Here is a 27,579-nt window from a genome sequence, read left to right as displayed (position 1 = left end):
TGTTTACACAGAATTCATTACATGTATATATAATAATTAGAAGAAATGTACATGATAACCAACACATGTACACCTGTCATGGGGATGATATTAATATTTATGAGACATGCATGGAATATCAAGGTGAATACCCTCGGCCAACATCACGTTTTGTCATCATACATCCTTAGTTACTGGGACACATTTTTACTTTTAAAGCTCAATGATTTGGCACTAGAATTTAATTTTTGTCCCGCTACATATCATAAAGTTTTTTTTCGGACATACTGCTTTCAGATACAAATGTAATTGGAATTGATTATATTTATACATTTCAATGAATCCTGATGTGTTTTATCTTTATGAATTTTGTGTTAATTAATAGCATTTAGCATTGTTATTGTTTTTAGTGGGACAATGGGCAGGATATCAATTATCTAAATAATTTGAGATACATGCACTTTAATAAGATGTCACATGAAATTTTAATCTTTGAAAATTTTCCATTTTAAATTGTGGTGGACAGCTACTTTCTCCAATACTATGAAAAGCACTCTGTCTATTTCTCACTAACATCTTTTGTCTTATAACAGAAAGGAGTTTCTTAGAAAACACTTTAAGCTGTATTATATTTGACCCTGTTCTACATTATAGGGGATTGACCCTGAATGTCAATTTATATGAGGTTTACCACAGGTCTGGTCTTGGTTATCACTCCTCTGTTTACAAGTAGTAAAACCTCTTAGTCATGTGTTTACTGTGCATTTTATCTTTGATATACAAACAGCTAGCTTGACACAAACGGGAATTGACCTGGTTTTGTGAGGTTAACCGCAAGAAGGTCTCAATTGCTTCTTCCAACTGTGTTGTACATTTGTAAAAGCTGTACTTCCAACCCTTACATGTAGTTATTTGTACATCAGCTAGTAAACACTTTATCAATATTAAAAAAAAAAAAAAAACTACTGTCCTGAATTTGATGCTTTGTGAAGTTTGGTACAAAAGCAGTATACCAGAGATCTTTTCAGTCCAAGTAAAACTACATGTATATATGTAAGTTAGTATTAACTGTTGATTAGCTTCATTCTAGTTCATAGATAACTGTTCAGTAGAAATATAATTATGGGAATCCGTTCTACACATACCTTCTTTTTCTTTTTTTGTTTTTCTTTTGGATTTACCACTGGATAGAAATGGCATGTACATGTACATGTAAAATAACTATTGCCTCTGAATTTGTCTCCAACATATGTTTACAAACAGCTAGATGTGTGGAGGGGAATACATGTAGTTGTTGGTTTTACAGTCAAAAAGGCCTGGTAGCCATGATTTCATGATTAATAGTATTATTTACATTAAAGTGTTTATTTCTAATTTTACTACCGGTACATATACATGCATATTGTAATTTTAAAACATCACCAGGACGACAGGCTTATGTACAGTTTTGTAATTCACCCAATTCGAAAAGTTTTGGAGATAGTGTATACTGTATTGTCATGAAGTCTCATGGTATTGTTGCCATTTTAAGTTAGTTTTGCCTTGTGAAAAGTCAAATTTTTGTGATTGCTGCACATTTGACCTCAAATTATTTTTACCCAAATACCAGTATTACAAAAAATTATAGTCCTCTAGCTTAGTTGTTTTGTTCACCCCTGAAAACCCCTCAATTTTTACCTCAGTGTAAGGCAATTGTTTTGTGATTTTTACCTCGGTGTAAGGGAATTGTTTTGTGAGGTTTACCTCAGACAAAACCAAGTACAGTAAGTAAAATTGCTTTTATCACTCTTTTGTTTAACCTCATAAAACCTCAATTAAGTGTTTACATTGTACTGTTTGTTATCTCAAAAGTATACAAACAAAAAATAATAGGCAAATGACCACAATCGGATGTTTGCTTTGTGAGGTTCATTTAAGGACTGTCGGCCTTTCACATGTACATTTAGGTAATAGTCAACTCTATACCTTGAGAACATGTATGGTTTCCATATTGTAAGTAGTGAAAACCTCAGTTTAAGTGTTTACCATTCGTTTTATCTTAAATATACAAACAACAAGTGCTTCCTAACTCTTCATTGACATCAAGAGACACTTGTAGAAGTAGTTTGGCAATTGTGTTTCTAAGAGGGGGTGGGGTAGTCGTGACTTGCTGATTCTTATAGAATAGAATGTTAAGAAACACGTAAGATTACGACTTTATACGGACAGTCTATTAGAATACATGTACATGTAGGCTGGTATGTCAAGATCTGTCTCATCAGTTAGACTGAATACTTGAAACTTTCTTCATTAAAGTTAACATGGTGACCTACATGTGCTTTTAAGTCTTCAAATGTCTTTTCTCCGCCTTGTGATTTATCAACGCCTTAATTTGTCATGGAATGACGTTCATAATACTGTATCAGAGCTTTGAAATGAGATCGAGTTCATTAAAGTTGCTGAGTTAAGATATTTTTATTTCTTCCAAAATAATATTTTATTCCTTCATACATTAATATTTTTTTTTCTTTGATTTTACTCTCACGTGTAATTTCAGGAGCATGGATTCTTTGTTTTTTTGTTTTCTTGCAATATTTTTGCTGTTCCCCAGCATATTCAGAAAATTTCATTAGCTTTTTAAATTTAAAAATTATTTTCTTCCATGGATCTAGTAGCCGATGCTTTCAATGTTTATACATGTACATGTAGTAGGTACTTGTATAAGGTGTCCATAAAAAAAAAAAAATTTCTACACAGTGTACATGTACCCATGTTCTGGTCTGAAAAATTATACGAACATATACATTTTAAATTTTAAATGGTCTGATTAGCACATTTCATTGTATTGACAAAGCTCTAAATGAGGATTAGTTGTGTAAAGTGTTTGTTTGTGTTCATCGAACCTACTGTTAGCAAAGGGAGATAACCCAACTTAAGTTGAAGTATATGATGGTTGGTCACAATATATTTTAAAGGAAAAAACTTGCATCTGTTGTTGGGAAACTTCATCTTTTTTAAAATTTGAAGCAGCCTTCTTTTAATTTCAGGTTAAACTTTTCACATTATGTTGTAATAAGAATTTATTTGAACTTTCTAACAAGGTGTTAATAATTCATGATTAAATATTATTTTCTTGTAGTCATTGCAGATTAATTTATGTTTCATAATTTTTGCTTTTTCTTCTAATTGAAGAAAAATATTGTTCATCATTGGGAAAGGTCTCCACTACTTCCTTATTTGGAAATCATTGCTATTTTCAGTTGTTAAAGGGTTGCAACAGTAGTAGCAATAATGAAAATTATTTTAGAATTTAGATTTTTGAATTTTAGATTTTAGATTTTTGAATTTTAGAATTTAGCCATTTAGAATTTTAGAATTTAGCAATTTAGAATTTTTATGCAAAGGATGGAGGATGTTGGTCAAAATCTTTTACAATTAATGGCTGTGATAATTTCTTGATTTACAGTGTTTAAGGACACATAGAAAGGTCTTAAATTGGGATTGAATAAATTAATTACTCATGTTCTAAAATTTGAACCAATAAGTCCCAAGTCAGTCGATCCTGTTGTGGTTGACTTTACAATCTGATGCTTTATCGTACATGTCAACCACAGTGGTAAGTTCCTGTACACTTAAAACAATGACCAATATTGTTTGTCCGGTCTGGTAGTTGATAAAACACACTGTTTCCCAGACACTTGTTGTCAAGTGCCTTCTTATGCTGAAGGGTCTATATTTAAACAATAGAGGAAGCACTTTCACTACAATTCATTGTAGTATCAGTGAATGATAAGAAGCTCCGTTTCCGACAGGGAGCTCCCTAAGTTTCCTCATGTCTGTATCTGGTATCCAGTTCAGGAAAAGGTCATTTGATGTGTCCAGTTTTGAAGTATTTTGACAGTTAAAACATTTCAGTTAATGCTTGAAATGTAGTGCATTTGCACTGAAAGACATTGGCATGACTGTCTCCATTTTTTGTTTTTTTTGTTTTTAAAATAAAGTTCTTTAACTGTAAATTGATTGTATTCCAAGTTATACAGGGTAGTTTTTACACCATTGAATTTGATTCTAACAGTATATGAATTTGATGTTATTTAAGATGATGATAGTTTGGAATTATTTGAATCATGGAGTGCAGGCCAAAAAGTTGGGTGATAATAAATACATGTAGCCATTTTTTCATCTAAAGGATTCCTGGTTCCTAGTTAAACTGTATCATTTCTTTACTTCCCAGAGAGTATTAACCAATCAGAAAACTTATAACAAATTCAATATTTTTTGTCATGATTCAGATGCCTTGGGAGAGGTTGAAAAGTACAAAAAGAGTCGAGACTGGGCCCTCAGTTGTCGAGAGAAGAGTCTGCAAGAATGTGATAGTATCAGGACACTGGGTGAGAACCTAAGACGTCAGAGGGATAGGGCTGACAGTGAGAAGGCCCAGGCTCTGAGGGATTATGATAATCTGAAGAAACAGAAAGATGAAGCAGTCCGAGAACTTAAAGAGCTTAGGTTTGTTGATAATGAACTTACCTCCCTTTATTTTAACTTTTGACCAGGTTATGCGAAATAAGCAACTTTGGAGCAGTTTACACTTGTTGAACCATGAAGCAAGTGTAAACCAACTTTGGAGCAGTTTACGCTTATTCATTAACTGTTTGTGGTTCAACAAACATAAGCTGTTCCAAAGTCGGTTATGTGAGCTTAACATGGTCAAAAATTAAATCACTTCTGATAGTTTAGTATCTAATCAATAAAAGTCAAAATTAAGATTTGTCCCTTCACCAAAGCTGGAATTATTTGAATAACAAATTGTGAACTGATGGATGTCAATGAAGTCACAGTGCCAAGTTAGCTTAAATGAGATAAAAAAAAAAAACAAAAAAAAAACAATGAAATTAAATTATTGAAGAACAATGTTATCACAGGCAAATATTGTTCACATGAAATTCTTGTGAATTAAGTTTTACCTAAAATTAAGTTTATTTTCATGTGAAATTCAATTTAACATGAGCTTCATGTTAAAAGTTCACATGAACTTTATGTACAGGCTCAATTCACCTGAATATCAAGTACACTCTGCTACAATTTTTTATTGATTCAATTCATTTTAAAATCATGTGAAATTAGTATGAAAACAATGTGCAATAAGTTTGCCAGTGTTTAATTGAACACTCAGTTTGCTATTTATTTATTCTGTCAGTTTTTATCTTCTAGACAGGATGTACATGTAATACATGTATGTTTACCATTGTTAGTCCACCTGTCCATCATTCACTCTTTGCTCAGTAATTCAAAATATTTCCAAAGATTTTCATGAAACTTTGGTGAATTGTTTTATTTAAAACTGAAATAAATATGAAGTATATTGCAGTAATAAGTCATTCAGGTCCATATTGAAAAAAAAAACTGTAGATAACTTAAATCATCTTGGATATTTTTTGCTAAAATACATGTAAGTACATGTAGCTGATTGCTAATGTATCAATGAATTAACTGGAAAAATATAACTGATTTCCATTTGAATTTCAGGGAAAAGTATGAAACACTTGTAGAGAAGGAGGCCAGAAAAAGTCAGCTGAATGGAGTTGGACATAACCATAGTCGGGACTCGGCCATTGATGCTGATCTGCAGGAATGGGAAACAGAGTCTCAAGAGATAGAAATCGTAAGGAAAAGGAAATTTTATAAGTTTTTGTTTTTTTTTTAATATCATTTCTGCTCCTTTTGTTAGTGATATAAAAAAGGTGCTCAACTTTTGCCACTTTAGCTATTATTACCTTTTGTGGTCTTAATGTACTAGAAATTGCAGCATGTCAAATCTTAAACCTGATAAAGTGATGGTACAGGGATCTTATAAAATTAAACATTTTTTGCTGCTGAAATTAATCCTTTTTTTGGTAGTTAAAGTCTGTTGCAAAAACTGTCTAGTCATATATTTTCTTGTGCCCTATGGGACATTTGTCTTTGTGCTCCTCCCTCCCCCCCTCAAAAAAAAATAAAATAAAATCTCCAATCGATAAACTGAGTTTTGTTTTTGTTTTTTTTTTAATATCAAACTTTCAAGTAAATATATGTGTATGCTATCATGAAGTTTGTTAAATTTGTATGCTATCATTTATACTGTAAAAGTTCTTTAATTCATGGATACCAATTTTTGTGGATAACAGAAGAAACACAACATCATGGATTCTTGAATATGTGGTTTTGAGGTTCTCAGTTCACACATCATTGGAAATCTATTTTTCTTAGGGAATTCAATTTTGTGGTACAGCTTACAAAAACCACGAAAATTGGTACCCCACAAACAATAGTACTTTCACAGTTTTCAGTTTGTCAATTTTCTACTTTTCAGGGTGGTCTGAATCCTGAAAATTTAGGGTTTGATCTGTGTGGTGGAAAAGATGATCCACAATGCCCTAGTGACAACTCCATCTACATTGGTTATGTTAAACCATCTAGTCCTGCTGATGGTAAACTCAGGTTGGTGAATGCTTGTAATCCCGGAGGGAGTTGTGTGTTTGAAAACACAATTTGTTGTAAAATTTGTTTATTCGTAGTAAAATCTTGGAAGAAAAAAATAACAAATAGCACTCCCCTATTTATACATTTGTAGGCAGGATACCTTTCATTTTATAACTTTATAAAATGTATTTTAGTAGCTTTGTTGAGCATTTTTTTAATTATCCTGGGATGTAATTATTAAGTGATCACCACTTTAACAAATCTAGATTTTGTTATTCTACTGTTGATTGACTTTGAATTCAGCTCATTTTTGCTTCCCCAGAATTTCTTCTATTTTATCACTATCATAAAAATATGCAAGAAATTTCCAATTTAGACCAATTTAACAGTTTAACATAAAAGTTTGGTAAATTGTGGGGCATATATTAATAGGGGTGCCATCCTTCCATTCATAACCCTTCTGTTGCTCACTTGGGGGACCCATCTCCTACTCCACTGAATGGAATTTACGGAGACATTGACATATTCCCATTGTGTCCTATTTTAGATTTTGATCCAAATCAATTTGGAGGTTAAAATGTGCATGTTATCAAATGGGGGAGCAGGGGTATCAATTTAGTGAGCATTGCTTACGTTTTTTCTTCTTAAAACCTCAAATTGGATGCTTTATTATCTCATATTGTTGAAACATGGTTTTTAAAATCATCAATTTTGAGATAAGATGTGTTCTAGATGTTGCAGAAAATGTTTAGGAAACATCACCAGGGTTGCAATACAAATTTGCAGTAAATATCAAATATGCTTCTTTTTTTTTCAGAGCCAATGATGTGATCGTCCAGATTAATGGTATTGATGTGACCGGTTTTGACAAAAGATCAGCATTACAGGTCCTCAGAAACTCTCCTTCCACAGTAGCTTCATTTGTAAGTGTTAAATACAGAGGGAGATATAACATTTCCCCCATTTAAAAAATGTTAATTTGGGTTCAAGAATAATCATTGAGTTGGCATTAAAGGCCAAAAAAAAAAATAGTAAGTGTGTTTCCTGCTATCATACTTACCCTATATTTTTTTGTGCCTACCCTAAAACATTTTATGGCTCAAAAACCAATAAAATCTATATTGTTTCCCCATTAACTCAATGTAAAATGTTTTTGAAAAATAAAATAATTTCCCTACCTACTTACCCTATTTTTTTCTTGCTGGTAGCTGTTTTGTTTGGGCCGAAATATAATTCTTTCTGGATAGAGATTTAATTTTCTGACAATTTAATTTAGTTATTCAAATTTGGTTGTGATTCTAGTTCTAGTTGTACCAGTTATAAATTGATTTTTTCATAATTTAGCAGACATGACTTTTTTTCCAATTTTAATGGAAATCAAGATTTTGCAAAGCCAATTTCACAATTACATTTCTTTTTTTAACTGTATATTTACTTCTGATTTCATCAATTTCCCATTTTTTGTGGTTTCGTGAACTCATGTTTGAAGCAAGTTTCTCTAGAGCATCTCAGGTTCTCAATCGTTTTGAATTTGAACTGATGGTTTGACAGAACCATGAAAACCATGAAAGTTAGTAAAAAAAAGAAAAATATTTTTCCTTAAGTGTTAACAACCAATCATTACTTATCTAAAAATGGAATGTAGACCATATTTTATCCAATGATGCATTTTTTTTTAACCTCTGAATTGACACGGTTTATATTGATGAGGTCAGATTTCATGGATTAGTATTTGACATACTGTATTATTAGGTCTTGAGTAAATAATGACCAGATGTTAATGTTTTTAGTTGATTAGAAGAAGGAGATGCATCACACCCAGGACATGGCAACCATTACAGTTAAATGTCAAACTAGGAAAAGGTGGGTAGTATCTGTCATAGAAATGATCTGTCAGGGTATGATATGCCTTATGTTTTTTTGTGAAATTTTTGATGCAGAAATGCATTAGATACACATAGGTAATACTCATGACAAAAATGATACTGGTGAAATAGTTAAGCAAAAAAAATTATTGTTTATGTAAGAAATAAAAATAGTTGGAAAATTTTGCTGTGAATCTCAAAATATTGTTCAGTAATGGAGATTTTCACCATTCTGGATCTCCATTATAAAATGATTACAGATTGCTTCCAATTTTTGCAAAATTTCTTTATACTTGCCTGACTTGTACATTGATCTGTAATGGTGTAGTATATCCTCTATTCCTTTTCATTGGAGATCACACAATCATCTTCCACTCTGATTTAATATTTAAATTGGCAAATTGGAAAAAAATATGTTCAAGGGGACAATACATTGCTCTGATAGATACTTTTGAACTCTTCATACATTGAGAAAAAAACTTAGCAAATAAATTCATACTACTATGTGTTGTCTTTCAGATTTAGGACTGTATTTAGAACAGGGACTATATATAAGTAGGATCACCCCTGGATCAACCATAGCTAAAGAGGGAATTCTCACTACTGGGGACAGAATTGTCTGTGTAAGTTTCATAGTTAATTAACAAGTATTGTGATAAAAAAAAATCATTACAGAATAATTTAAGTTCTAAAATTAAAAAAAAAAAATCTTCAAAGAATGTGAAAAGATATTATACATGTTATACTTGGTGCCACTTAGTTAACATAACATTTAAATTGGTCTAAAAATTAAAAATTAAAACTGGGTCTACATTTTTATTGACACTAACCAATTTTTAATTTGTGTTAATTGACTTACTCATATCACAAAACAGTTTCTCCGTAAAATGTGAATTGTTCAAATCTGATGACATTTAAATCCAGCAGAACAATGTTTACATTGTCAAATTGGCAGTGATTTTGTTACCCAGACAATTTTCAGTTGTTGATTATTTGATAAAAACAATGATTTACTGCCTAATTTTGTCATCATAAATTCTTCTAAAGGTTATTGTTCCTACCAAATAATTGTTTATTATCAAAATTGTGAGAAATTACATTTTTCTCAACACAGATTTTGAAAAATACAATTATCAGTATTTTGTTAACAAACAGCACTAAGCAACAAATATGTTGAAATTGCAGTGGAATTTTTTATAAGGAGTTAAAAAATTCTTTATGATTGGGCATATCAATTGTAAGTACTGATGTTTGGTTTTTATAAACTGAGAAACTTACAACAAACAAAAAGAAAGACAACTCTGTGTCAGTAATAGAATGACTGAGGAAAATTATGATTTAATAAAAAAATTAGATTGAACTGACGTCAAGTATAGTTTGCAACAGCTGTGCGTAAGTTAGACAGATTTTATTAAGTGATGAAAGCCTGTTTTTACTAATTTTATGTGTCTAGAGTTAGCTTCCCTTGTATTTTTCATGAACTTTAAAAAATTCAGTAGTTGTAAAACCATTACCTCTGCCTAACTATTAAATCAAAGTCTAGCATGTTAGCCATTACATTATCTGTCTTTACCCCTTGTTTACTTATTTCATATATTAAGATGTCAAATCAAATTAGCATTATTTTTTTTGGTGACTTTCATTCTGTATAACATTAAATTCATAGGGACTTATTCATGGTGATGTATTTTCACAATTTTTTTTCGTGGTCCCAAAATAAGTGGATATGATTTGCTTGTTGAAATAAGTGGGTTTACAGTATATATTGATTAAAAGCATATTTTTTTTTCTATTTTAGGTAAATGGACGTTCAGTCGAAAATTTTACCCCAAAGGAGCTAATGAAGTTTTTAGAAGGTTGTACTGATCCTGTGTCATTGGACATCTGGAGGCAGACATCATTCAACTCAGCTACATCATCACCATCACCTATCAACCAAATCACATCACCAAAAACCGAACAAATGTCTTTTTCAAAACCAGAAACACTAGTTGTTACAAGAAATGCCTGGGAAACTAATAGTTCTCCCGGTAGTAACAAAAGTCTAAAAAGTAGTGAAGCACAAACTGAGCAAAATGACTCTAAATTTCTGCATGGGAATAACCGTCACAAAGACAATGATCACAAACAGGGATTTATTAAGAAATTTTTCGGGAGGGAGGGGAGAATATCTAAAAACCACGAAAAACAACATGAGATGGAAGAAGCGAGTCATGTCTCTCACATGGCCACATCTTGCATTCCTCAACAAACTGAAAGTGATATTTGGAAGGAATTAGGTTTACATCCAAGTACTATGGAGAAGAAAAATGATCATGTACCAAAATCTAGTAGGAAACGTGAATATGAAGTTGAAGCTACCGGAACTTGGCCGAAATGTAACCGGATTATTCCACCTCAGGTGAATGGGACTGTCATATTGCCCTCTCCCAGGAAAAGACAGGATAGACCAAGCATTCTGACTTCTAATCTGGAAGGTAACCAAAAAATTCCTCCTGCACCTCCTGAGAGGTCAATCTCATCTTTTGAGGCTGTGCGTCATAGTCCTCAAAGTTCAGACTCTACAGTTAAATACCACCACAGTCCCCAAAGTAGTGATTCAACAGTGAGGCGATATCCTTCTTACTCACCGGTCAGCTCACCAAAACCAAGAACTAAATCTTCACCATATATTCAGAGTTCAAGCATGAGTGCAAGTGTGAATTCTCCGTATATTAATCCCTATATACCTGACACCTCTTACCCTCAACAAAAAACAATATATCCGAGCCGAAGCTCACATGTTCCTCCTAAAATCTACCCATTACCAGGGAGACATTATGATGTGCCATCCACTAGTTATACTAGAGACATTCTAAGAGACACTTCTGGTGGTAGTAAACCGCAACGTCGCCGTCCCGTTGAGCGTGATAATCGGGACAGGCGTCATCATGTTTCTGGGCCCCATTCGAGATCTAGTCATCCATTTAACACATCAAGTGAGTCTCACAGTAGTCGGATGTCCACGTCTAGTCCAAGGTGGTCGAGTGATGCATCAACATTTGAGTCATTACATTCTCCACCATATTTGTCTGAAAGGATCCCGTCCACTGGTTCATTCCCGTCGAGTCGAGGCAGCCATTATGGGTTAGTTTATTTTACTGGAGCCTGTGTGGATTAGAAAAGAACCAAACTTGGACTTGCACTGATCAAATTTAAGGGGAAATACTTGCTAAATGCAAGTTGAAATTCAATTTTGCTTGTATAAATTATTTCCACTTGCTAAAATTTGCAAGTGGAATTCTATATGTCATATATGTAAAGTCCAGAAATAACCCAAAAAACTTGAATTTTTTAGTGTAAACTTTCAGTACTTGCTAAATTTACTAGTGGAAAAAATTATGAAATTCAGTCCTTGCCTTGGTAAATATCCTGTATAGCCACAGCTACAAGAAAACAGCATACTAATAAATAACAATATAATGAAGGGACGTTTAAACTAAGTATTCTGGAATAAGTTACACATTAACACAGGCAATTTGTAGGTACATCAGACAACTGCTGAAACATAATGTGTTTCTAACAAACAATGAAAAAGGAAAAAAAAAGACAGTGTTCTTAAATAAACAACTACATAGACTGGAATACTTGTAATAGACACAATAGCTCATCAATTTACATAAGTAAAGTCAACATGTTTATGCGCTATCACACGTGCTTACATTATAAGGCTCATTGTATTTGAATAATTCTTGAGCTTGTGTATGAATGCATTATTGATGTATTATGTTTATGTTAATTTATAATTAATTTCTTTCAACAGAAGTACTGGTATGTCTCCAGTTACTCCAAAACAATTTCCAATGTCTTATACAGACACTGAACGACAACCATCCCCTTCATTCCCAAACTGGTGTAACTCTCCAAGCCCTTCACAGATTAGCTCAACTCCCAGTGATCACATGTTGTATGTCTCCAGGAAATCTGGCGAGTATGACCACAGTACATTTCCACGGAAACACCATCCACCCACAAATAGGTTTTGGATACCATCATCCAACCAGAGCGTGGCATCTACTGGTTCTGTGGAAGTCGGTAAGATTTGCCCGCTAATAAACAATTAATATTCCATTTAATTGAACAACTAAGGGTATTTCAGTGATAGGATGTTGACTGCTTGATATGCCTTCTTGACTGAGACATAGATTAAATTGAGGAATTCTAATATGACTTGCTTCAAAGCTCTTTAGACCACAGTCATGGTAAAAAATTTATAAACTCATGACCAACATCTCAAACAACACATAGGCTGAGTCTATGCAAAATTATGAAGAAACTAGTCATATTAGAATCCAAATAAATCACAGAAAAAAAATAAATTTTATCATTGCTTTAACAGGGGCTGGCCATTTATGTCGTTATTTACCCCTCGCTATGGCTTGGGTTAAAACAATTTGACATTAATGGCCAGCCCTTGGGAAAACAATGATAAACTAGAGTTTCTATTATTCATTTCTTAAACATTCATTCGCTGAAATTATTGTTTGTAGGAACCTGAATTTTGTGATTCAACATTATCAAGGAAAACCACTAAAATAAGTACCCAACAAAAAAAAAATGAACTCACAACATCTGGTTTTGATTGATATTTATCTGAAAATAGATGACAGGGAATTTTTTATGTCCTTTTCCAAATTTTCTATTTTTAAATCAATTTGTGTGTCTTTCCAGTGTCTGAAAGAAGTAGTCCAGGATCACCCATGTTAGAATCAGAAAATATTGTGGATCTTGAACCTGCTAAAAGAAGGTAAACTACTTGTATTGAAGCACTTCTTTCTATATTTCATTAAACAGTTTTAAGACAACCTAAATATCATCATAAATGTACCAAGGACATCAAGTACACGGCCAAAATAGGAAAACGGGAAACAGAATAAATCTAATCTTTTGCAATTTGAATGTGCATAAATATCATCAGGTGCCCTGGAATGGTAAACATGTTCTGCCCCTGCCAGAAACACTCTTATAATTTCCTAGTAGAAAGCAATATGAAACTCAGAGATTTTATAAGATAAAAGTTTTCATGTTTAAAAATTCATTTCTGTATTAAGAAGAGAAAAAATTGAATTACCTATTGTTTTGTTTAATAGACTACAACCAGGTCAGACACGAACTATTAGAATTGAAAGATCACCCCATCCTGTGACACCTGTCGGATTCCAGATAGAGAGTGGGCCAAATGGCGGAACATTTGTCTCCACTGTGAATGAGAATAGCCTGGCAGCTACAGCAGGACTGGTAATCGGGGATCAATTATTAGAGGTATATTAATAGTGGTTGTATTGTAATAATACAGTCAACCTGGAAATGCCCAAATGCAGTAGAAACTTAAGGATCGAAATAAAAAAAAAGAAATAAAAATGAAAAAGTTCAATATTTATGCAAAATTAAATGAGTAGTGTTTTTCCATTATACAAACATTGTTTGTCTTCTGCTTAATAACATATTTCTGCTTATTACCATTCTGTTTATTTAAACAGTTAATTTAAACAGTCTTAATTTCTCCAATTTCCATGTTTTGTTGGCTTTGTAAAATCAGGTCTGATTATACATGTTAGTGTTTCACACAAATGCTACATGTAAATATTTATATACAACCATGAAAAATAGTAAACATGAGAAATATTACTCTGTGGTGTGAGGGTTTCCTCGTCGTCAATGAAGACCCATGTGTTACTTTGAGCTGACATTCTTCATTTAGTTGGGGTTGTTGTCTCTCTAACATATTCATTGTTTCCGTTCTAGTTATATTATTTCAAAATTTATACATTGCATGGAATGTGGAAGTTGAAGAAGAAATATTTAGTGGCAGAATGTCATTATACCCCAGCTCAAAGGAGAGGGGTATACTGTTTTACCCATCATTATAGCCCTGCTCAAAGAAGAGGGGGTATACTGTTTTACCCATCATTATACCCCTGCTCAAAGGAGAGGGGGTATACTGTTTTACCCATGACTGTGTTTCCATGTATCGATGGAACATGGTGGAATATGTGGAAGAAATACATATAAAAGAAAATCATTTGTTTCAGATTTGTGGTATCAATATGAGGACAGCTACACAGGAGATAGCAGCACAGATACTGAAACAAGTTGGTACATCTCTGATCCTCAGAGTACAGTATAATCCAAATGGTATGTGGAATTTTAAAATTAGATAAATTTTGATTGTAACATGTGTAAGGTATGCAGTTTTGGAATGGGTAAAATTAATATTATAATATTAATATAATAGTATTTAAAGAAATACAGTATAGCTCGTAATTTTGGCTTAGCGCTAATTGCTTTTTTTCTGAAAATGCCGCAATATAAATTCCACAAAATATTTACACTTGGGCAACACTTAGCATCCACCAAAATTAAAAACACCAACATTTTTTGTATTCTCTTTTGCCTCAAAATTGGCAGATTTTACATTTGCCAAAAAAATGAAAGCATTAAGAATAAATTTTTCTGATGAAGTCTATATTTTCCAAAGAATCAGTAGATTGCTGAAACTTATACTGTTAATGTATTTAAGTTTGCCGATTATGTTAAGTAAACATATTCACTGGTATTTATTTTCATGGTTTCAAACTAAGATTAACGTTATGTTGTGATACAAATCAATTTTGCTGGTATTATTTTTTTCACATTCTTTCCACTGCGAAAGTAGTCAAAATTAGTAGACCATGATTAGTATGTTAACGGTATCCAAAAATAAATCTGCTATAACAGTGTTTATAAAATTTTGATAGATTACTACAGTAAAAATAGTGATTCCTCTGGAGAAGACAGCACCAGTAATTCTCCGAAGAATTCTCCAGGATTAGGGACGTTTAAACGGAACCATAAAGGAACTGGGTCCAGTGGTAGAAACAAAACTCCTAGGGCTTCTATTGTTGAGTATGTATAGAACAAGGGTCCGGAAACGGTAAAAAATGCCAGTCATTGACCGACAAATTTAGCAAATGACCGACAACCATTTTCCAATATCGCACATAAAAAAATATCAACCCTCATAAATTACAGTGTGCGTGGCTTTATTAGTGTATAAACATCCTGTCTACCAGTCTCCTATTTGTTTATTGGAAATTAATTGGCAGGTATGTGTCAATTTTTGTGGATGTGCAGCCACCGCTGACTGTGATTTACCTGGAACTGATTAGTTGATTGCATAATTGAATTAATGGTACACATGTAGCCCCATTGCATATACAAATTAATTGAAGGAACTCTGAGAATTTTCATACATTTATTAGTTGATGAATTAAGAAAAAAGATTGACAAGTCCATTATTTTCTCATGGATCTACCAGAGGTTACGAAAGCATGTGGAACTGAAACTATGAATCAGTCATAGTTTGTAATTATTAATTCATTGAATCCTTTTAACACTGAAGTCAACAGACCATTTAGATCAATATACAAAATGTGTTAGCAATTTTCTTTTACAAATAATAAAAAGATTTTTATAACTGGAAAGTTTTCAGCTGTATGCCTGTGTGATAAAAAGTCCGAGAGACACAATGTTTTGTTTACATACAAACGTTTTTTTTAAGTTTATTTTCGATCTGAGCATGTAAAAGACTCACACCAACATCTGCTGAAGTTCAATGAAATGTCTGACATGGGCTGTCAAAATTTCAGAACCCTTGGTATAGAATATATGTTCGCAAATTCATGTTTAACGGCAATTTCATTTTAACTGGTACCACTTTTCGTACCTGGATTGACAATAATGCAAGAATTTTTATGTATATTTACATGTATGTAGTGAAGATTCAAACATGTGAAATATTGTTTACTGTTTTACACTTCTTAACTTATAATTCTTAAGTGTATCTTGCCCCCCCCCCCCCCAACTATGGCTCCATTTACTGGATAAACAATTTGAATTTGAATAAACTTGTTAAAATTATTTTAATGACCCAAGTTATATTTTCAGTGCATCAGACACAGCATGTGAAGCAGCAAGGGTTCTGTCGTTTAAGAAAAGTTCTCCCAACCTGAGTCTAGGAATCAGTACCATTGGAGGGAATGCTGTGGGTATATTTGTCCATGAAGTCCAACCCCAGAGCTTTGCCTTCGGCCATGATGGCCTTCATTGCTGTGATCAAATTTTAGAGGTGAGTGAAAAAGTTTAAATACATGTGATTATTTGAACATGTATGATATTATGTACATATATCTATTGATATAAGTTTACTGCAGTCCATTATTTTAGTCTTTCTGCCTATTTGTGTCTGTCTGTCTGTCTGTTGTTTCATACATTTAGCATGAAAACTTCAACATTTTTTGGTTTGTGTTGTTAAATGATATATCATGTACTGAAGCTGTTAAGTAAAATTTGTCTTCTTTTTTTGTATTTTGTATTTAATGTTTTGTTGTATGTGTTTCAATAGCATTCACATTTATGTAAGTTTACACATGTCATTAATTATTTTATATCTAATTGGATATATATGTTGAATGTTGAATGTTATTAAAAAAAAACATTGTTATACATGTATATTAATGGTATTTCAGTACAATGGTGTAGACTTTAGCAACCTTACAGCTGAAGAGGCATCATTGGAGCTAACTAAACCATGTCCTTCTGTTAGAATGTTGGTACAATACAATCCTGCAAGTAAGTCAAACTTATCCAGAGATGGATTACCTAGGTTTCAAAATTTGTTGTATCAACACAATTAGATTTGTAGTATATTACACATGCAAAATATTTTTACATGGAATTCACCTGAATTGAGCAAATTAATTTTTGTGACAGATGTCTCTTTGACACACTTGGACATAGCTTTATCCCAAATTTCATACGAAAATTTTGTGGATGCAGTAATGCGTCAGTAGGGTAATTCACTTGAATTTCATATTTATATTTTGACATGTTTGAGTTTATGATAAATTTACTGTCCAAAAATCAAATCTATCTGAGAAAGTTTAGTGGGTAAATTTCGCAGAGTGTAATTTTGGGGTATTTTAGCTGTCTGAAATATTTATTTTTGGCTTAATTTGAGTACTTTTATGCACCACTAAGTATCCATCAAAATAAGATTTGTTTGTTTGTTTGGGTTTAACGTCCGAGCAGCAATATTTCAGCTATATTCAACCAAAATAAGAACCACCAAATTTGTTTGTATACTTTTTTGTTGAAAAATTGCCAAATTTTTACACCTGCCAAAATAACTTGCCACATGGTAATAGTTTAACAGTAAAAAATCCAATTTTACAGTTTGTTTTTTGTGCACCTAAAAAAGTAAATAAAAAAAAAAACAACTGCAGAAACATTAAACTTTATATTATAGGATACAAGAAAGTATGTAACCAGCCTGGTGACTTTTTTTATGTCCGAGTCCATTTTGACCGTACGGCTGAGAATTCAGGGGAGTTAAGTTTCCAGAAAAATGACATTTTATTGGTTGAGAGTACCATTCATGAAGGCAAGCTAGGCCAGTGGTATGCTTGGCTTGTTGATGATGAGGGTGTCAAGACCAAAAAGTGTGGAACCATTCCAAGCAAAGAGAGGTAAGATTTCAGTAATTCTACATGTACAGTGAAATCTGTTGTAACCAATCCCTCCATGAATGAGTAATCTGCTTAAACGAGACATCTTTTTAAGTAACCAGTCCACAAAAAAATTCAGACACTGCCTATGGACCAGGTGATTCTTTGTGTGGAAAAACCCACCAACGAAACAATGGTTTTTTAGATATTCAGATGCTATATTTTTAGGAAATGTTAGTCTTTTCTGTATTTAGATCTGCACTATTGAGAAAATCATTCATTAATCTCGCACTAAAATCAACCAAATCAAACCAAATCAAGAAAGATAAATCTTGCAATGTGATAATTTCATGTACAATTCATATAAATTTTATCTCGAAAGCGTAACACCCAAAAACGAAGATTGATTATGTGGTCTGTAACTGATTCTGAATAGGAAATGAAAATAAATTTGGTGGGTTTTCGACATGCATGTATCACCTCCTGTCTGATTTGTATAAAGACTGCTACTTAAGTCCTTTTATATCAGTTTGAATACTTTAGAACCTGCCTAATCTGAACAGATCTCTCAGTCCAAGAGGGGTTCAGTTTAGACAGGTTTTGTTGCACTTCTGACAATATTTTTATATGGCCCATTGGTCACAGTTTTGGAAAATTGACTCTGCCATTCTGTTTGGTTAATCGTTCTTGATTGATATTAAAATAGTCATAGTATAGAAATTGATTTTCACATTCCATCAAGTCAGTTCACTGTTATTGTCTGTACTGCCAAAAATAAAAGAGATTTGATTTAAGAATTATGTAGTGATCAACATCGTGGTAGTTTCAAATTGATGCAGTGTATCCAGCTTCTTAGAAAGAAATAATATTCCCTCAATATCAATGGCTAATCAAATAAATTTTAATTGTATGCATGTAGTTAAACAAAACACAACAAAAACAATATTTCATATTCATTGGGGGAAAAAAGACATTAAAGTGAAATGGTTATTTTTTTAACTCCATTTACAATTTTGATTGCATAATATTATTTCTAGGTTGGAAGATGATTTCAATCTGAAAAGAAGCCAGTCAGAAAATGAATTTGAGGACCTTAAAGGGTCGACGAGACGTGGATCAGTCAGTGTGCGGCGGAGTTTCCTACAAAGACATAAACACAAACATAAAAGAAATAATTCCAAAGATAGTAGAGAATTTAACGCTACGTCAGATGTGTCATTATCTAGTGATTCAGTCCCTCAATTAGATGGTAAGGTTTTATTAGTTTCTTCAGGCCATATAAAGTCAAGTTCTTGGTTTTCATATCACTGGCTTGAAAATCTAATGGGATGAGCAATTTGGTTTTACTTTATTGGGTTTAAAAGTGAGGAGGGTGCTTTTTACAATGTTGAAAACTGCAATGTCTGATGAGAGAGCTCACCTTTTGACCCTCCCACAATATAAATGAAAAATTTGGGATCTCCCGCATTAGAATGAAAAATTTATGGGAGGTTTTTAGTTGAAATCACTATATTTACGGTGAAAAATACTAAATAATTGAATTTTTGCATCTGAAATTTGCTTTAACATAAATATCTTCCACATGAGTCAGTGTCATTGGGGGAGAATCTCCCACATAAACGGTTTTAAAGGTTAACAGGTATTAGAGACTCTTATTTCTAGAAAAAAATATTATTGAAACTGGATCATAGCTAGCAAGGAAACTTGAAAGGCATAAAAGAGATGAGTAGATTATGAATTTAAAAAAAAAACAATTAAAAAAAATCTTGCTCGAAGAACCTAAAAGGTTAAAAGGAAATCAAAGTTTAAAATTTATTCAGGTAAGAATTTTAAAAGATGAGATTCAGAGCAATTTTTGGGATAGAAACAATTGTACAGTAATAAAATATAAAAAAAAAAAAAAATCATTTTATATCACCCCTGGAACTTCACTAATCAATATTCTATAATAGAAATGAATTCAAATTTGTTCATTGGCTATATAGAACTACTGAATAATTATCCACATCCCCCATGTCTATGAAAGGGAAGTGCTTTTCTTGGGATGGAAGGATAGTATTTTCTGGAGTGACTTTAATGATAGGACATATTATTTTAAAACACAGAAATTATTATAATGGGTTCTAGATTTTGTAATTTAAGATTGGTCATAATGGTAACATATTTATTTGTTTTTTTTTTTTTTTTAGATTTCTCTGTTTATACATATACCAAAATAGAAAGAATGGAATGTAAGTATTTAAATATTTAAGAATAACTGGAAGATTTTGCGCAATGTCATGGTTACCAAGTCACTTTGAAAATTGATATCATAAATATAGCTTCAAGTTACCTGAAGTAACTCTAGATTAGTATTGAGTTTGCCAATTACGACTGCAATCCATTAGAAATAGGTTTAAAGAAAATGAAATACATGTACGACACCAAACCACAAAAATTTGGTTCTGCAAAAATTACTAGCTACATGACAGGTCAAAATATTGTTTGTTGTATCTTGAATATTATAAATTATTTGTCCCTGGATTGATTTTTTGTTATTTCCGCTAGAATCTTGGTTCCCGTGATTACTCTCTCACATATACATTTTATTTTCCCGTTCCTTTAAAATTTACATATCCGATACCTTTCCTTGTTGAAAACTATTTCTGTAAAATCATCATATACAGGTTATGTAAACAGTTCCTGCAAAATGTAACTATGTTCTTTATGATATTTTTGGTATGCATTTTTGAATGATATGCATGTAGGAAAAAAGACTTCATAGAAAAAAGGGGTTTTGTTCTTTATCTTAATTGAATATTTTTCTCTATTTCAGGTAAAAAGACTCGCCCTGTGATTTTATTGGCCCCCTTAGCAGACCCTCTGATCCATAAATTAGCTTCAGAATCTCCAGATAAATATGTAGCATGTCAACCAGGTAAGTCGGGGTTCACAATGGGGTTACTGATTTGGTTATTTCCAAATTGAAGTTTGTTATAGTTTTCCTATAGAACTATTCAGGTTTTTACTGTACAAAGAGAGAATTAAAGTATTATTGATTTTTCAGCTATTTCCATCCTTTGTAACTATGGAAACCAAAATTTTAAAAAATTGCCATTTTTATTTATAGCTGTGATGCAAGCCTCTGTTCAGGTGATGGAACAAGGATTAGCTGACGGAACTTATATAGACTACTGGCAAGAAGATGACCATTTTCTCTGTATCCGTGTGGCAACCATCCACGAAATTAGCGACAAGGTATGGTGCTTTACTACCTAAGTTATGTGACCCACTCTTAAAACAAAACCCAAATATGAAATATAGAGTGTTAGAGTAAAACTAAGGGTACAATGGTTACAGCAAAACTAGAAGTTCAAAATTTAGGGCTAGAAAAGAAAGGCACAAACAGTAAGAGAATAAAGAACAAATAAAAAACTAAAATAGTGAGCAAAGGAGATAGTAAATAAATAAAGGTGGGGTCAGATCAATTGGAAAGAATTGTTTTTTGTTTGTACTAGCAGTTCTAAGAAAATCTTGAATATTTAAATCTCACGTGCAGGGAAAAATAGAAGTCCTGCCACAAAGGCTGAAAAACCACACTTTTCATGATTTTTTTTTTTTTTTTGTTTGATTAAAATTTATTTTCCTATTTTCCTTTATGAACTGATTTCCTGACATTTCAGTACTCTATCACCTATATTTTTTTGTAATTCAGGGCAAACATTGCCTTCTTAATGGGAGTCCATCCTCAATTGAGAGATTACACAGGCAGCATATCTACCCTATTGTTGTGTTTGCCAGGCACAAATCTAATAAACAACTCAGGTATGTAGAGTGTTGTTAATAGGTGGTGTTGTTTTTTTTTTTGTTTAAATTATCAGTTATCTCCCTTTGATATTGAATACCTGTCAATTTAAAGTTTCTGGAAAGGGTGATAGAAGTTGTTATAAAAATACAGCATTTTTTTATAAGTCTGTATCTGTTTGGATTTTCAGTTATTATTACTAATTTTTTTCCACTCTTCCAGCTTTTTTAGTGAAGGTGAAATTTAATATAGGGTTACCTCCCTTTTATACTGAAAAAATCCTCTGATTGACTTCTTTATTTGGTACCTATAATACCATACAGTAATTTTCATGAAAATATGTAGAAATGTTTGATTAGTGACCAAATTCAAGTCCATTGAAGAGGATATTTACATGTAGATAGCACTTTGAGAAAGTTTGAATACATGTACATATATCTCTTACTGTAGACACATTTCAATACAGTGAAATATGTATTTACCAATTACATTACATTGAAAACAATACTGTATATTTGGAATAAATTGCATATTTTTTTTATTTTAAAGTGTGGTTGAATTAAAAATTTCAAAGAATAAAACTCAAATTATAGAACTTGTTACCTGAAGTAATAGATCATTTTGATTTCAAGTGTTTTTGATTTATATATTTACATCTCTAGGATGGGAGTTTCTTAATTGACATTATTGTATGACATCCTACAATCTTCAAATGATATTTTATCCAGTATATCTACCATAGGGTGATTCAGATGCACATATTGTTTTGTTCGTCATTTTATTATAGAAATAATTCATGTTACATATGGTGTTGTACTCATTTACACATGGATTGGCTTTTATATTCATATTTTATACCTTGCTAATGTTTAGTATAAAATAACTGAATATAAAAACCTAGCCCATTTATAAATGTGTACAACTCCATAACCGCTGCCCCATGAATTATTTCTTAAGGTTTTGGTTATCGTTTAGTTAATGAATTGTATGGTTTTTTTTTCCAGAGAGTTGCGTGATCCTACATTTTTACCAGACAAATTGACTACAAAGACTGCCAAAGATCTCTATGAAAAATTCCAGAAAATAGATAAAGATTATAATCATCAGTTTTCGGGTAAGTTTGCATGGACATAGTAGGACCTTCTTTTGTGTTTAATCGTCAGTTTTATTGATTTTATGTTCTTACTGTTTGATAATTTCTATCTCAGACTACTTCTGTGATACTGAAAAATATCAGCAATTTCCATTGAAAGAATTGACTGGGATGTCTATGATAAACATTAAAAGTCAGTTTTGAATGTCTCCACAGAACTCACACCTTGCCCTGTCATTGCGATGTTCCCTATCTTGATTTCAAAACTACCTTTATTCTGTATGTATGTTGCTATATTAATATTCTATAGGTTTCTTTATGCTCATATTTTGAGATACAGTTTTTAAAATGGTATATCATTGTCTGCAGTTCCTATTGTTAATTCAGAAACATCTTTTAGGGATGGTGACTTTATTTAGTTGAATGATTATCTTGACGGAAAGTTCCCCTTTGCTTTCATTATTGTTTTATTTTTAGTTATTTGATTAGATTGATCAAAGTTTCTATCTATAGATCCATATTTATTGTTTAAAATTTCAAGCCTTATGCAGGAAATTTTACAGTAATATCTGCCAGTTGATGTTGAGATATAGCTAGATTATGACATGCTTATACTTACTTGTAGTATGATGGGTACCGCTGGTAGGATAGGTCATGATTCTGGAGCACCTCATGTCACGTTCGTTTTTTTTTTGTGGCAGTTTATATTACTAGTGCTTTTTAAAATTTTTTTTTATGTGATGTCCTATTTCCCTGATCTTTAGTTTTTTTATGTGATGTCCTATTTCCCTTATCTGTAGTTTTTTTTATGTGATGTCCTATTTCCCTGTTCTTTAGTTTTTTTTATGTGATGTCCTATTTCCCTTATCTTTAGTTTTTTTTATGTGTGATGTCCTATTTCCCTGATCTTTAGTTTTTTTATGTGATGTCCTATTTCCCTGATCTTTAGTTTTTTTTTTATGTGATGTCCTATTTCCCTGATCTTTAGTTTTTTATGTGATGTCCTATTTCCCAGATCTTTAGTTTTTTTTTATGTGATGTCCTATTTCCCTTATCTGTAGTTTTTTTTATGTGATGTCCTATTTCCCTGATCTTTAGGTTTTTTTTTTATGTGATGTCCTATTTCCCTTATCTTTAGTTTTTTTATGCAATGTCTTATTTCCCTGATCTTTAGTTATTTTTTATGTGATGTCCTATTTTCATTATCTTTGTTTTTTTATATGATGTCCTATTTCCATTATCCTTAGTTTTTTTATGTGATGTCTTATTTCCCTTATCTTTAGTTTTTTATGCATTGTCTTATTTCCCTGATCTTTAGGTTTCTTTTTTGTGATGTCCTATTTCCCTTATCTTTAGTTTTATTATGTGATGTCTTATTTCCCTGATCTTACTTTTTTTATGTGATGTTTTATTTCCCTTATCTTTAGTTTTAGTTGTAATCTATTTGGTTCGTTAAATTGTGTATGTAGATGGTCTTTCTTTCATGTGTTCACGTTTTGGCCATGTTGTTTGAGGAATTAAACGTATTTGAATCAACCCATGCTGTTGCTTTGGAATATTTTTGCTGATATGAAAAATAATTGTCTATTTCAGCTGTCATACAGGGAGGAAACATTGCAGAGATGCATCAACAGCTTAAGACAGTCATATCTTCAACACAGAAAAAAGGAATATGGGTGCCCTCAGTTGTTTAATTGAAGTGATTTTACACATTGCTATGGAAAATTTTACAATGATTTGTTAGCTGGAAAGAAGCAAATTCAAGTGCTTGAAATGTCAATGAATTTAAAATTTTAGCCCTTTGCTTGTTGTATTTTTAAATCACAGGTAAATTTTGTTGATTTGTATTTTGTCAAGAATCAAGATCTTTCATGTTGATGCATAACAGGTTATCCCTGGATGGTATACTACATGTAGTTCAGAATCATGTGATAAACTTTGAATTTCTTTCTGTGTAAGATTGATATTTTATATATGCTAACAGTGTCTGGTTTTGTGAGTCAATAAATAAATAAATACTAAACATCCAGGCAAAGAAATACAGGTAAAAGTCAAGTTTTAAGATGGAAAAAGAACTAATTCAGTCAGAGAAGTAGGGGGATGTAACATTTTGTTGAGATGTTCGAAACTTGCAGTATTTTGTTAATTCTTTATTTAAACAAATACCTCCAAATTGGTCAAAATCAACAGAAATGGAGAGCTTTATGAAAATTACTCAAAATACACCATTTGTTTAGAATAATGCCTTTCTTTTCCATTTTGGTCCAACTAGTCAAACATACCTGTTAATCCTGTCTTTTTAGGAGGGAGACTTCCTCTTTTTGGGTCAATCTCCCTCTTTGAGAATGTCTCCCATGTGGGAGACACATATCTCCCTTTCACAAATTTCTCCCCCAAGATCTCCCTCTTAGCAGAAATAGTGCACAAATAATGTTCAATAATAATTAAATAGATATAAATACAATGTTTATGTAACATTATAATCATTGAGAAACAATCAACAAGTAAATAATCCTTTTATTGTACTAATTACTCAAATTTTAATTAGAAACCTTAGTCGATTAACCAGATTGTCATAGATTTGTCTTATTTTTGTACTTGGATTTTTAGCAAAGTTGTCCTTTTTTTGCAAAAAAAAACGTGGTCATGCTAAATCTCCCTCTTAGAAAAGCTGAAAAGAATGAGATTTCCCTCTTTGAGCATTTAAAAGGTTAACAGGTATGCTTCGAATGAATTACTGATATTTATTTATTTGACTCTCTATCACTAGGTGAAATGCTGCTGTTTTTCTACTTGAGTCTTTCAGTCTGTGACATGTTTGCAACTTGCTATTACACATTTATTCGTATTTTTTTAAGCTGTTCGATAAAATTGTCAAAAAATTAAAAAATTAAAAAAGGCTATGATTAAATGATATCTTGCCCAAAATGTTGTCTTGGTGAGTCACTTATATTGCATAAAAAACAGGATCTTTGGAACATGTCACTTTGAAAAAAAACAACATATAAACATGTATTGTGAAGTTAAAATTACACTGTACTTTGTGTTTTATTGCTTTGTCAGAAACTTTTTGTATTACAGACACAATTTAATAGCTTTTTTGGATTTTATATGTCCAGTGACAAGATACTGTTTCCGGAAACAAGAAAATTGTAAAAAAAAACCTTAGTCTAACAATTTAATGAATGAAACCATTAGAATGCATCACCTTGCATTTCATAGTGTTGTGATTAAATTTGCATTGTAATTTTTTTTGTGTTGTGATACAAAAATCTATTTATAGATATGTTTATCATGTGACTGATCATGTGGAGTAAATAATTTGTTGTGATTTTCACATGAGATTTCATAACTACCATATTGCATTTTATTCCTTTCAATCACACATCACATTTCTTAAGATTTTGGAAGAGAGCTTTTATGAATGATGAATTAGTGCTTTAAGTTTTTTTGTTTTTGATAGAATTTTTTAATTTTTATTTGCAGATATATGTAGAAAGATATTTACTCTGATAAAATGTTGCTTAAATGGATCATAGACTATTTGAATTTATGATTGGATGTCTTAAGATACAATGGAAAAATCTCTATTTCAGCTTCTATCAGATAGTGAAAATAGTGATGTTATTAGTCTGAGAAAAAAGTTGTTGTTCAAAAAGTATTCTTGTTTTTTTATAGGTTTATTTTTTATATATATCGCAGCCAAAAGTGACACACATGATAACACACATGTATGTCGCCCCATTCCTATATTCATATATTGATTTACCATATGATCATCATATGTATGATTAAATTATGTGAATATCATGTGGTAGTAATTATTCATAGAATAATCATATGTGAACTGAAACATATGTTAATCATATCACCTATAATTATGTCACACTTTGTTTTCATGTGTGGTACTTTTGGTTGTGTAGGTTTTGGATATTATTTTTAAAAGAATGTTGAGGTTGTATTTAAAATTTTTTATTTGATCAAATCTTTTAGTATGCGTAACAATTCTGAACAGAAATTTTAATTATGAGAATGTTTTCGTGATTAAAGATTTTTATTCAAAAGACAAGTCATAAAAGTGTTATAAGTGCTTTATTTTTATGTAGTAAATATTCTAGTCAAAACAGATCTCGGAGTGGAAGTTCAATAAAATGTGATCAGAATTTTTTTTTAATGATTTTTCAGAATATAATTAAATTTCTAATGGCAAATATTAATATCATGATCATTCTCATCAAAGGTAAGAATTTTGAGATTTTTCTTTAGTGGCTTTTTAAAAAAAAAACAATCTAAAAATGAAAAATCTCATTACAAATTGAATTTGTATACTGTCTCCAAAAAAAAGAAAATTAAGAAATGAATAACTAATTTAGTAATGTCAAAATAGGGAAATTCTTTCAATAGGTTTAACCATGATTTCCAATTTTTAAACTTTGTAACTTTTGATATGTTTTTGTATTTTTTTCCTGCTTTTTTACAAGAATTTTAGTCTCTTTAAGTAGACAGTGTATTTTGTACTATGTACATGTATGGGTTTTTCAGTATTAATTCATTCTACAAATTTTTCCTACTAATGTCAAACTTTAGAACGTTTTTTTGTGGTAGGGTGTAGACTATTTTTAGCCAATAAATCAATTGTGTTGGTTGCTATTTTTAGAAACCAGATTGCTTTAGGAATTTTGTTTCTTTAACAAAGGCTATTTTTAGAAACAACATTGCTGTAGAATATTTTGTTCCTATTGTGAATGCTATTTTTAGAATCGAGGTGGCTGTACGTTTTTTTGTTGTTGCCATGGTGATAGTCGTGGGATGGGTGATTGTTTGAATGGTGTTATATTTGCATCATCATTGAATCATAGGCATGGAAAATAAATTTTAAAATATATAACATGA

At 31.6% G+C, this 27,579-nt stretch overlaps 1 protein-coding gene across 6 annotated transcripts in view; it reads left to right on the top strand.

Annotated features, from left to right (window-relative positions):
* LOC148620415 (disks large homolog 5-like) overlaps window positions 1-27,574 on the top strand; it is a 62,248-nt gene extending 34,674 nt beyond the window's left edge. For all 6 annotated transcript variants that reach the window (XM_088581275.1, XM_088581276.1, XM_088581281.1 and 3 more), the window contains 22 exons: window positions 4,251-4,467; window positions 5,488-5,623; window positions 6,311-6,438; window positions 7,238-7,343; window positions 8,211-8,283; window positions 8,805-8,908; window positions 10,084-11,411; window positions 12,088-12,359; window positions 12,996-13,071; window positions 13,415-13,586; window positions 14,357-14,459; window positions 15,062-15,209; window positions 16,251-16,431; window positions 16,832-16,934; window positions 17,611-17,830; window positions 18,847-19,058; window positions 19,999-20,040; window positions 20,625-20,726; window positions 20,919-21,046; window positions 21,504-21,613; window positions 22,598-22,707; window positions 24,280-27,574. In XM_088581275.1, coding sequence (XP_088437401.1) covers window positions 4,251-4,467; window positions 5,488-5,623; window positions 6,311-6,438; window positions 7,238-7,343; window positions 8,211-8,283; window positions 8,805-8,908; window positions 10,084-11,411; window positions 12,088-12,359; window positions 12,996-13,071; window positions 13,415-13,586; window positions 14,357-14,459; window positions 15,062-15,209; window positions 16,251-16,431; window positions 16,832-16,934; window positions 17,611-17,830; window positions 18,847-19,058; window positions 19,999-20,040; window positions 20,625-20,726; window positions 20,919-21,046; window positions 21,504-21,613; window positions 22,598-22,707; window positions 24,280-24,380 — 4,172 coding nt within the window. In that variant the 3' untranslated portion in view covers window positions 24,381-27,574. The remainder of the gene's footprint in view (window positions 1-4,250; window positions 4,468-5,487; window positions 5,624-6,310; window positions 6,439-7,237; window positions 7,344-8,210; window positions 8,284-8,804; window positions 8,909-10,083; window positions 11,412-12,087; window positions 12,360-12,995; window positions 13,072-13,414; window positions 13,587-14,356; window positions 14,460-15,061; window positions 15,210-16,250; window positions 16,432-16,831; window positions 16,935-17,610; window positions 17,831-18,846; window positions 19,059-19,998; window positions 20,041-20,624; window positions 20,727-20,918; window positions 21,047-21,503; window positions 21,614-22,597; window positions 22,708-24,279) is intronic.
* Window positions 27,575-27,579: the final 5 nt, after the last annotated feature.

Source organism: Perna viridis, chromosome 4 (genome assembly GCF_037379345.1).
Source record: "Perna viridis isolate PV_CMFRI_1.1 ecotype Kerala chromosome 4, ASM3737934v1, whole genome shotgun sequence".
Classification (NCBI taxonomy): domain Eukaryota; kingdom Metazoa; phylum Mollusca; class Bivalvia; order Mytilida; family Mytilidae; genus Perna; species Perna viridis.
The sequence above is the reverse complement of the archived record's forward strand: the minus strand, read 5'-3'. Positions and strand labels throughout refer to the sequence as shown.